This window comes from Loxodonta africana, chromosome 5, assembly GCF_030014295.1.
Source record: "Loxodonta africana isolate mLoxAfr1 chromosome 5, mLoxAfr1.hap2, whole genome shotgun sequence".
Classification (NCBI taxonomy): domain Eukaryota; kingdom Metazoa; phylum Chordata; class Mammalia; order Proboscidea; family Elephantidae; genus Loxodonta; species Loxodonta africana.
Window position 1 is genome coordinate 56,697,368 of NC_087346.1, and position 12,290 is coordinate 56,709,657.

General features: G+C 37.5%; 1 protein-coding gene across 1 annotated transcript in view; it reads right to left on the bottom strand.

Annotated features, from left to right (window-relative positions):
• BMPR1B (bone morphogenetic protein receptor type 1B) overlaps positions 1-3,627 on the bottom strand; it is an 82,980-nt gene extending 79,353 nt beyond the window's left edge. The window contains exon 1 of the mRNA XM_003410395.4: positions 3,468-3,627. Within this exon, the coding sequence (XP_003410443.3) occupies positions 3,468-3,610 (143 nt within the window). The 5' untranslated portion in view covers positions 3,611-3,627. The remainder of the gene's footprint in view (positions 1-3,467) is intronic.
• Between the last annotated feature and the right edge of the window lie 8,663 nt (positions 3,628-12,290).

Sequence of the window (12,290 nt, forward strand, 5' to 3'; positions counted from 1 at the left end):
GATCTGACATCTACTTTGGTAAAAAGCCTCAAACCAGGGAGGACTTGAGACCAGTTTGTCTACGCCTTAAAGAAGCACATCCTTAAGAGGCAAGGTTTAGGACAGGATTACTCAAGGTGGGGGCACTGATGGTTCAGTGGTAGAATTCTTGTCTTCCATGCCGGAGACGTGGGGGGTAGCTATGAGTCAGGGGCTAAACGCATGACTGCTTATTGCTGGTCTGTAAGGAGGTTAATAAAGAAATTCAAACTTTTATAGCAAGCAATCTGAGAGGATAAATTTATGTCTGTTGTATCTATGGTGCTTATAATTTTTATGTATTTTTAAGTTTATTTATTTAATAATTCATTTTTATTGCAGTGTAGAAAAATATCAATCTATAACTTACTAAGCAAAAAAAAAAAAAAAAAAAAAAAACACCTCACCACAAATAGTTTGAGAAGTAGTCATCTGGAGGACAAAGAGGAGAGTGTGTGCTTACAGGAATGGAGGCAAGAAGGCCTGGGTTTATTCCAGTCTCTGAAACAGGAGCACCAGTAGCCCCTGTGATTCAGATATGATTGATTCAAGCTCACCAGGAGATCAGCTGAAGTCAATGCCTTCCTGCTGAAATGCATATGCACTTGACTAGGGTGGTTATCTCTTCTTCGAGAAATAGTATCAGGGGTTGGCTGCTAGTCAAGAATTCTAGAGAGTGGGATCTTGGCCACGTTTCTTTTCATTGTATCACCATGAACACTGACCTAGTGAAAATTACTTAACCTCTCAGAGCCTCAGATTTCTCACGTGGAAAATGCAGGTAATGCTTCATTCTTTATCAGAATGTTGTGATGATGAAATGCATGTGAAAGTAAACATGCTAGTGTATTTAAAATGCTACTAAATTTTAGTTTTCTGTTTCCTTCTTCATGTTAACCCATTCATGCTGACTGAATATACCATGTTCTTTTTTGAGGGGTTCCATTGCTATTGTTGGTGTTTTTGTTGTGTTTTTGTTTTCTTTTTCTTTGCTATCAAAATTAAAGGTTGACGACCATATAATTCACACCCTACTCCAGTATGGCTTCCATCTCTACCACCACATTAACTATCTCTATCTGCAGTTACCAGTGTCAATAAATCTGATTGATGTGTTTTTGTTCTCATCTTACTTGACCCCTAGCAGCATCCAGCACAGCCCACCTACTACCACCCTCTGTAAATCTGGCTTCAGTGACACCATACTCACTGTTCTGACTGCTAATTCTTAGTCTCCTGGGGACATCCCCCCTGACCTAAACATTAAATGTTTCAAGGCTCAGTCCTGCTCTGGTAGGCTGGATTATTCTATCATTACTTTCAATTCTTTATGACTCAATCTAGCCATGGCTTCCCCTTGAGTTTGAACTTGACTACTTCACTTGCTTTGGTAAATGGGATTTTAGAGGACACGATGCGAGCAGCAGCTTTAAAAGGCTCGCTCTATATGCTCCTGTGAGGAACATGTCTTGAGTAGCTGGCATGGAGAAACATTTGCGGCAAGCCTAAACTCAACCAGCAGCCTGACACCAGCCCCGTACAATCTCAGCAAAGCCCAGCACAGCTGCAACCCATTTGTAAACCCACAAAGGGGGGAAAAAAAAAAGTTTTCTGTTATAAACCACTGTGATTTTGAGGTTTCTGTTTCACAGTAAAAACTGCCCAATGCTCTATACTCTCTCCCAGACCTCTTATCTGAGTTCTAGACCCATATCCTGTTGCCTACTCTTTGATATTCTCGCTTGAATATGGCAAAAATCTCAAATTTTGCGTGTCCAAATTGAAATTTGGTTCTTTTCCACTGCCCTCTTTTCATTAAAAGGCTACACTATACATCTAATTCTACATCCAGAAACTTGTGAAGCCCTGTTTGTCCCACTCTATCAACAAACAACTTTACTTTCTAAATATTTCTCCAATACACCCAGCTCTCTCCTGCACCACCCTGGTCCAAGATTAACCACTCCCTACCATGCTGAGTTTTTATATTTTACCATGCTGAGTTGATCTATTGATTAAATAAGATATATATTTGTGAATATGCCAACTTTCCTCCCTGTGTCATTCAGTTAATGTGCATTTTTTGAGTTATACATACTAGGTTCTTAGAATACACAGGTGAGCTAATACTAGACCCAGTGTTAACAGGAAACTTGAAAAAAGCTCTCAGGAGGAAAAAACCATTCAGCTCAGCTTGATGTTCCTTCTTGGCTATTGAGGCCACAAATGGTTACCCAGATATTCTTCCATGGATTCCAACCCTAAAAGCCCTTCTTCTTTGGGTCCATGACCTCTCTTGAGGCAAATGTGATTCTCTGACATTTTAACTCCTAAGATCCATACTTGTCTGGTTAACTTATTCACCTCTCCTTAGCATATTCTGGTTTCATGAGGCCACCCTACTTTTCTCATGGGTGCCCTTATCCTACGAACTAAATACAGCTATAAATCCAGTTGCCGTTGAGTTGATTCCAACTCATGGCAACCCCATGCGTGTCAGAATAAAACTGTGCCCCAAAGAGTTTCAATGGCTGATTTTCCAGAAACAGAGCATCAGGACTTGCTTTTGAGGTGTCTCTTGGTAGACTCAAACCTCCAACCTTTCTCTTAACAGCCAAGCACACTTATCATTTGTACCACCCATAGTGACCAGAGAAATAGATCTGGCTGAATAAGAAGTGTAGGGAGGAAAGAGGCAAATACTGTATTTTTACGCAAACAACGTGCTCTTTCTACATTTGTTTGCCAACCTGTGCCCTCCTCCCCTACCCCCTCCCCCACATATTTTCTTAAATGCTGCTATGCCAATTTTTTTTACACATTGCTGTAGAAAAAATTAATATAATGTACTTACAACAATACCTCCTGGGGAAGAGTGAGGTTGGCAAACAAACATAGGTGTGCATTATTTGCATAAAAATACCGTAGTCCAGTTTCAAGTGTTAGAAGGCATCTATATAAACATGATTACCTACTGATGAGTATATTCTCCAGTGCAGTGGTAATGTCTTTCTAACATTCAGTGGATTCAAGTAAGCTATACTCCCTCCCAGAGTCAGTTTATGAACAACTCTAACATCTTAGGTGTGCTTTCCAAAATAATAATGCTATCAGCACGAATGGTTAAAACAAAGAAAATCACACATATATTCCACTTTCTGCTGTTGAATTTATTCTGGGGACCAGGTCTTTCGAAAGAAAATAATTGGCTTTTGTTCCCTGACAAGGAACAGGCGAATTGTGTTGTGTTGTTGGGGGAAAGGAGAAGAGCTCCAGACCACCACTCCAGGGCACAAACAATTCGATATTTCTCTTAATACAGGCACAGCACAGAGAGTTAATCAAGTTAGGCACTATTCACCAAAACGTGTTCTTGGAAACATCAGCCCGCAGTTCAAACACATGTGATGTTCTGTTAACACTAGGTTTAAGTCATTTATAGCACCAACCTGCAAATATTGTTGACTGAGTCTTCTGGACAATGGTGGTGGCACTTACAACGCAAGATCTTCGGACGAGGGGTGGGAGCTGTACTCTCACCATCCTCTTTCTTGGTGCCCACACTTAATTTTCCAGAACTTCGCAAAAGCATGTTATCCAGGAAGTTTGCTGAAAAGGAGAAAGAGAAAGCGGATTTAAGCATCTGTAGCATAGCCAACCACAGTCTTGTGTCCAACGACAATATAAGGTTAAATAAAAAATTAAGTATTCATGATACTTAAAGATTTAAACAGAAAATAGATATTTTGATGCTTTTGATACTAAAAAGTACACATTCTTTGTCGTATACGTCTCATGTACAATACAGAAATTCCCATAATCCTTTCAGAATAGTATTTTATACACTAAATCATAATAGCTTGTCATATAAATGAGTCAAAAATGGCCTGTGTGTATTGGCCCCAAGTTGTTTATTCTTTCATAGCAAACTGAGGCCCATTTGCCCAGAAAGTCTTCTGGCACCGAACTCAGATTTACATACACCCGATTGTTTTAAAAATAGACTAAATAAGCAGATTTATAGCCACTTAAAACCTGCCTGCTTTATATACCCCACGAAACTGCACCCAATAGCCGATCACCTTACCAAAAAAAAAAAAAAAACTGCCGTCAAGCAACTTAGATAAAATAAAACCTATAGTTATAAGCACCCTAAGGTGCTGCTTGGCAAAGTAGAGGGTCAGCGAAAAAAAGGAAGACACTCCATAAGATGGACAGACACAGTGGCTGCAACAATGGGCTCAAACATAGCAATGACTGTGAGGCTGGCACAGGCCCGGGCAACATTTCATTCTGTTGTACGCAGGGTTGCTATGAATTAGAACTGACTGGACAGCACTGACTTGATGGGACCTAACAACAACAACAAGGAGCAGCTGCCTCTGGAGCTCTCCGATCCAGAGACACCCCCCTCTTCCTACAAGAGGATATCGTGAAGACTTATGTAAGCCCCTCTTTCCTTCTACTTTACTCTGGTGTTTTTCATGCTTTCTCCCTCTTCTGGTGGCTCCCTGCCCCTTGCCTCTGGAAGACCTCCTGCTGTAGGGAACTGCCCCTGCATGCGGCTGTCAATGAGTCTGCCCTAACAAATAGCTTGTTGCGGAATACTACCTCATTGTCATATCTCTTTCCTTAATCAGCCCCAAATTCCCTCAAACTCACTATATAGGTGTATTTAACGAATGCAAGGAGCTCAATGAGTCACTGTTACGTAGATTATTTCTACTCTCTATATTTTTTTTTCTATGATATTACTGTGAGTAAATATTATCATCCCCATTTTTCAGATGAGAAAATTGAGACTCAGAAAGTTTAAGTGATCTATACACAGCTAAGGAAGCATGGAGACAGTATTTGAGCTCAGATTGTTTTGGCCCTAAAACTGTCTTTTCTTCCATATCATGAAGCCTCTCTACTGTATTATGTATTTTTTAAAAGAAATTTTTAGAAATATTTAATCTGCAAACTTTGGTAGAAAGACAAAAACTTAGTTAATATCAAGATATATTTTAAAAGACATGTTTTATCTATCATATTTTACATACAAAAGTGTCTACCTATTATACTAGTAATTGTCCTACCATCTTTGACTGAAGACACTTTAGCAGACAGGTTTTCTGGGTTCAAAATTAGGCTCCACTGTTTACCAGATGGTTGATCTTGGGTAACTTACATAAATAACTTCATTGTGTCTCATTTTCTGAGCCTTAAATGGAAATTATAGCACCTACTTCAAGAGATGAAGCGTGTATGTTACAAAGTAATCCTTGATAAATGTTAGCTAATGCTATTAGAAAAATCTAGTTTTTACCTTTTGAAAAAAAGCGTAAGATAATGTTTCACTTACATAGGACAACATATCACTGAAATAGCTTTCATATTTTCCTTCTTTACCATCAAGTTTGGAAAGCAATGATGCTCTAGAAGGAGACATGCATTAATCTCTATTATGTCTTGGGCATTGTGGTAAGAGCTCTCATACATACCGTATCACTGAATAAATTGTCACCCTGAGTAGTGCCCAACTTAAAATCTCATAACACGTCCAGCTTGCCTATAATTAGATCAAGTTTCAACAATCATATTATCTAAAATAAAATATAATTGGGTTAAAAACATTGAAATTCTAAGTCAGAAGTACAATACATGCAATAGATGTGTAGTGTGTGTTTGCTATTTTTTTTAAACCACAAATGCCTCTAGCCATTGGCTACATCACAGAGAAGCACAGACAAAGGTCTTTGATCATTTTTCCTGGCTTTCTCCATGCTTGAGCTAATTAGTTAACTTCTTATGGAATAATAACTGAAGGAAAAGTATTAAAATATGTTAAATCAATTTACCAGAATTTCCCCCCATTCATTACTATTGTGTGCGGTCGAGTCGATTTTGACTCATAGCCAACCAACATGACAGAGTAGAACTTCCCCGTAAGGTTTCCTAGGCTGTAATCTTTAGGGGAACAAGACGTCAGGTCTTTTCTCCCATGGAGCCACTGGTAGCTTCTGATGTTTCAGTTAGCAGCTAAGTATTTAACCACTACACTACCAAACTTAAACTTGTTGTTGTGGAATCGATTCTGACTCACAGCAACCCTGCAGGACAGAGTAGAACTGCCCCACAGAGTTTCCAAGGACCAGGTGGTGTACTAAAGCTGCAGCCGAGCTCTTAACCACTACACTACCAGGGCTCCTTAGCTATTAGTATTTCATTAGGGTGTTGAAACTCATATAAGATGTACATCTAACCTTCTCAAACAATTCCTTGTAAACTTAGTCTAAAGAACAGATGTCGATTGCAGTGTGTACCTGAGGCATATTAGGAGTTTATTATGCAGAATCCCAGGCCCACTGGCAGTGATTCTGATTCTGTAGGTCTCAGGTGAGCTAAGCAAAGTGTGCATTCAACAAGATCCCATGTGATTCAGAGATAGATGATACGTAGGCTCCACTCTGGACGGCACCAGATTAGGTGAAGCAAATAATATTTATTTACTCCAACCACACGATCTCAAAAGGTGTATATTATATCTATATGAGAGGATGTTCATCCTCAAGTTAAATTCCAAAATAAGCTGAAATCAAAACACAGTTCATGTTAGTACCTTGCCTTTAAAACCCTCTGCACACATAAGAGTGTAACACTGCTTTCTATGCAGTTGCAGTACGTGTGGGTAGGCCTGTATATCCCCCTGCCTTGGTGGCTCCCTCTCTCTAAATCTGCCTCTCAATCTTAATAACTTTATGATCTGAATTACCTCAAGAGATAAAGTGATGGGAACAGGGTATTTCAAACTTATAATACCCTGCTTCCTTCCAGACCAGACCCTTCTCTTTTAAGTTTTAAAACAGAATAAAAATTCACTTATTATGCATGTCAAGCTAGCAAATATGTATTCAGTACCTGCCATGTCCCAGGCACAGCCTGGTAACTGAGATGAACTACGTATATACAAAATTTACCATCAGGTCAGAAATGTTGTTAAATGAAATTTTTACACTGAATGGTCTAAATTAGAAAACACTGGCATACTATATAAAATGTCATTTTATTAGAAACATTTTAAGAGAGGATTAGCAATTTTCTCATATTCTAAATTGAAATTGAGGAATGATATAAGATTTAGCTAGAAGACTACTCTTTGCAATACTGCTTATAACAATCCATGTTTATAAGAGGGGATTAGTTATATCTCCCAATGGAATTTCTATGTCGTGATTACAAATGTTAATGTGGATGTATATTTATTGACAAGAAAAATATTTAAAATACAATTTTTGGCGAAAAAGGTAGATTACAGGATTTTAGTTAAAGACTGAACACATGTTTTCGATTCTGTGTCTTCCTGAAATCCCACTACTACAACAGGAAAAGAAGCAAAGAAAAAAAAAAAAAAGAACCTACAATATAAGAGAGATCATGAGAGAAGACACTAGTAATAAAAACCTGGAAAGCAGGACAAGCTGTAACTAATTTAACAAGCCAAGAAAGGTGAATCCTAAGCCAAAGCGAGAGAGAAGCCAAGAAGCAGAACAATGTTACCATTCAACCCCCCAAAAGCTCCCTAGTGGCATCACAGGGTATTTCTATAAATGAGAGTGAAGGGCGTATTAAAAACAGAAAAAAAAACAGAAGGAGTCTGAAAATGTATTTTAAAAGTAGTTAGAGCTTCAGATACCCTTTCCCATTCTCTACAGGCTAGTAGCTAAGACTGGAAGAGTAAATCTAACAATATCACTGAGATGCCGTTCTTATTTTCCTTTTTACTGCCACAGCCGGTAGACTCAGGAAGCCAAGCATACTCAGGAGGGGTACTGCCCTACTGCGAACTTCAGTGGGCCCACTGGTGACAAGCTCTACCCATGTGCATGGAGGTTCTCATGGGCTTTTTTAGTGCCCCATTCTCTTTTGTATAAGCTACTACTAATCCAGGACTACGAGATATATGAAGAAAGCTTCGAGCATCGAGGACTGAGAACAAAACAAATAAACAGAGAAACGCAACTTGGAAGAAACAGTCTACAGAAGGAAATTAAAAAAAAAAAAAAACCTCTTATCAATACTCTCAGCTTTAAAAGAGAATATATTGTGTGAATGGAACAAGAACACATAGCTATAAAAAGGGAACATTCAGAGAACAACAAAAGAAAAAAACTCTAAAAGTACTCTAAAAATATGGTTGCATAAATAAAAATCTCAAAGGGTAAGCTGAAAGACAAAGTTTAGGAAATCTCCCATGATGTAGAGCAAAACATAGAGATGAGAAAATTTAGGAACTTATAGCATCAATCCAGGAAATTCAAGGCTGGAATAATTGAGTGATACAAAGAGAGACTTGAGAAAACAAGGGAGGAAACCATCAAATAAATAATTCATGAAAGATTCCCATACCTGAAGATCGTGAGTTTCCTTTTTGATAGGACCCACAGAGTATAAGAAGAGATTTATACCAAAATATTTAAAATACAATTTTTGGTGAAAAAGGTAAACCTTTATAACACTGGAGACAAAAGGAGACCCTGAATGTTCACAGAGAGCAAGAGAGAGATAAAAGAGATTAACAGTAAGTATGCCAATGGACTTTCTACAGAAATATTAGAAATTATAGTAAAATAGAGCAAATTGATCCAGAAATCAATTATCTGGGCCAATTATACATTGAATGTGAGGGTAGAAAGCATTTTAAAATTTCAAGGTATCAAAAATTTATCTTCCATGCATCTCCCTCAGAAAGTTATTGGAAGAGATGTTCCAACCCAAAGGAAAGTGTACACAAGAAAATAGAAAACGTCTCTTTCTGCTGATGGAGAGCCAACCCAAAGGAAAGGAGAAGCATACCCCCAAGATAATGGTCAAGCTGGATAATAAGATGAGAATTGTGCATCAGGCCCAACCAGCAACTAGGCCTGACTGAAGGCAGGTCAAAATAACTCTAGGAGAGAGATCTGCAACAAGTAAAAATTGACAGAACAACTCATATATTTTTAATTTTTGAGAGGGGACTTATACAACTGAAGGCGAGTTTGGAAATAAATTTGTGATGAGAATATAGGAAACTAAAGAAACAAAAAATAAACATTTTAAACACTATGTTATATATGCTATATAGAACAAAAAACTAAGCCCATTCCTGTTGAGTTGATTCCAACTCGTAGCGACCCTATAGGTCAGAGTAGAACTGCCCCGTAGGATTACCAAGGCTGTAAATATTTACAAAAGGAGACTGCCACATCTTTCTCCCGCAATGTGACTGGTGCCCAACAAGCACTTAACCACTGCGCCACCAGTGCTCCCTCATGTTTTACAGAATAGGGGAATGGAAACGTGTGTGTATAGTAGGGGTGGGGAATAAAATAGAACTAAATCCCCATTTTCAAAAGGGGAAGCTAAAAGGTAGTATCTAAAATGGAATAATCAAGAGCTAGCAGAATAAGTGTTTAGAGATATGGACGTAAATACTAAAAGAAAAAAATGAAAAGGGACATACTGAACAGGGAGAAGTTGGTAGCATACTCTTTCTATTTTTTAATAAGCCTCTTAGAACTACTTGCTTCTTTAAACTATGTTAAAGAAACAAAAACAGCAGATTTTGAAATATACAATATGAGCCCAGTGTAGCCTCCGTGTGTGCACGTTATAAATGTACAGAAGGATTCCTAACAATATTTCGTTAGGAATCAGTTCTGACTTATGGTGACCCCATATGTGCAGGGTAGAACTGCTCCACAGAGTTTTCAAGACTGTGACTTTTTAGAAACAGATTGTCAGGCCTGTCTTCCAAGGTGCCTTCAGGTGGGTTTGAATCATCAACCTTTAGGTTAGTAGTTCAGCACTTAATCGTATTGATAAAACACATGAAAATCCTACTTCTTGTAGAAAAATATAATTACTTCTGCCAGGAGATACTGAATTTTATATCATGAAATGCTCATTATTTGCACTCAAAGGACCATAATTGCTATTTCTACAACAGCATATATCCGTGGATTAGTAAACAGGAACAGATAATATTTTGAGCTACTTAAGTGTATTTTCAAGTATCATGTCAAAACAGACAATTAGACTCATAGCTGGATGTGGAATGAAGAACATCAGTGATCAATGAAAAATCAGGAAATCCAAAAAGATAATTCAGCCAAGAGGAAGGAACTTCTCTAGCCAGTCCTCATTATGGGATGTACCACTGGACCATGGCTTAGTTAGAACACTCGATGCACTTATGGTTCACCAGAATTTTATAAATGTGCACGTATGTGTGCTTAAATTTTTGGTAAAACTACATAGCTCGTTCTATATTCTGAGTTCTTAACAGTCTATTTTGTGGTATTTTGTAGACCATCCTAAGTTCACCAGTTATTATTAAGGAAATGTACGTGAGTCTGACAGCTACAAACAACCTTTATAGTTAAATCAGGTGAGCATCATTCACATAAAGATTATGAAGATGAACTGTTGTTGCTAATCTTTCTACAAATACTTAACACTTTAACATGCAGTCAGTGTATATGCTATTTTATCAGAAACACAGCCACAAGAACAAAAAAGAAAAAGAAAACTACTGCTAGGCCATAATAAAAACCAAATCCATTGCCATCGAGTCTATTCCAATTCATAGTGACCCTATAAGACAGAGCAGAATGGTCCCACAGGGTTTTCCAAAGAGCGACGGGGAGGATTTGAACTGCGGACTTTTTGGTTAGCAGCTGTAGCTCTTAACCACTGCACCACCAGGGCTCCAAATAGAGACATCATTTCTATAAACTGAGTTAACCAGTAACATCCTGAATGAGCATGTAAGGTAGCCTTCATACAGTGAGAACTGAGTAAGTAAAAGTAGTGAGATGGGAAAATGACTGCTTTCAATTAAGCATTATTAAATGAACACATGGCTTTATGCAAATCTGTGAGAGGTGGTGAGTTCCTCACACTTGCCTTTGCCAAAATAATCAAATCAAGGAAGTAATTTATGTAAAACATGTGATGGCTGTTTAGGAGTCAATTAATCTGTAGGAGTTTAATCCCCTGAGAAATGAAAATCATTACCGCACAATTCACAGTATTTCTAACAACCAGATAAAATGTAAAATAATGGAGAGATAGTGTGGAGGCTAACAAATATTAGACAGGAAGGAGGAGAAGCAGCAGCAGCACAATGAATAAATCTGGTTAGAACACTAAAAAGATAAGATCTTAACGAGTAGTGCCCATCTGAGAAACAGGGCAAAAGAGAAACCGGACTGTTTTATCTACTGTCATTAATTATGAAGAGAGATGTCTAAAAAGATCACTTTTACATCAAGCCATACTGAGCTTCTGCAAAACCCAGCCTCACAGAGGCAAGCCAGGCTTTCCAGATCATACACAAGACAAATCGCGTCAGCTAAGACATAAAAAAAAGCAATTACATGCTCGTACAAATAATCATTTTATAAAAACATGAATGTGGGCCGACAATAATGATGGTGAAATGAGAGTGAAAAGGAAACACAAACAATAAGTGTTTATAATAAAAGCGAACATCTAAATGAACAGCAGAGCAGCAATAATGAATACTGAAGATGTCTGATTAAGACAATTTATCAGAACGTAGTTTTCAGATTTTATCATACTATTAAGTATTCCTCCGTTTGAAGATGGAGAAAGGTAGGCCTCAAAAGAGGTACTAAAAAGTTTGATTTAGTTGGCTCATCCAAATAATGTAATATCTTTATTAATTAAATCCTCATTTAACTTGATTCTGTGTTAAAACTTTTATAAAAAAAAAGATTATCATTGAAATTATTTGGAAGATGCCTAACCATTTAAGAAATATTATGTAATTTGGTAAATCATAAAAAATTTTTATCAAGAAAAGCCAAATAGTGACTACTTTATCCTTAATTGAGCAGAATTTCAACAAAATTGATTCTTTCTAAAAGCATTTCAGGTGATTACATTTTTAATTTAGCGTTAGAAACATGCACACGCCTTAACAAAAAATGGAAAAAAAAAAAACAAGAACAACCAGGCTGCCTTGAAATCTCTTTGGAATAAATACCATACTAAGTCAGTCTTTATGAGCCATTTCATTTTTCCGTTTCCTTTCTTTCTTCCTTGTAAGTGCCCAATCCTTAGCTTAAAAGTGTGACTCCAGATACTTCAGAAGCCTTGTTAATTTAGTTGTTTAAATTATAGTTAACCTAGGTAGGTCAGCTAGCAGTCCAAATTAACAAGATAATAACAAGATAGGGTATTTGGAAGCGAATCTAAAATTGTTTCTCGTTATTTTTGAA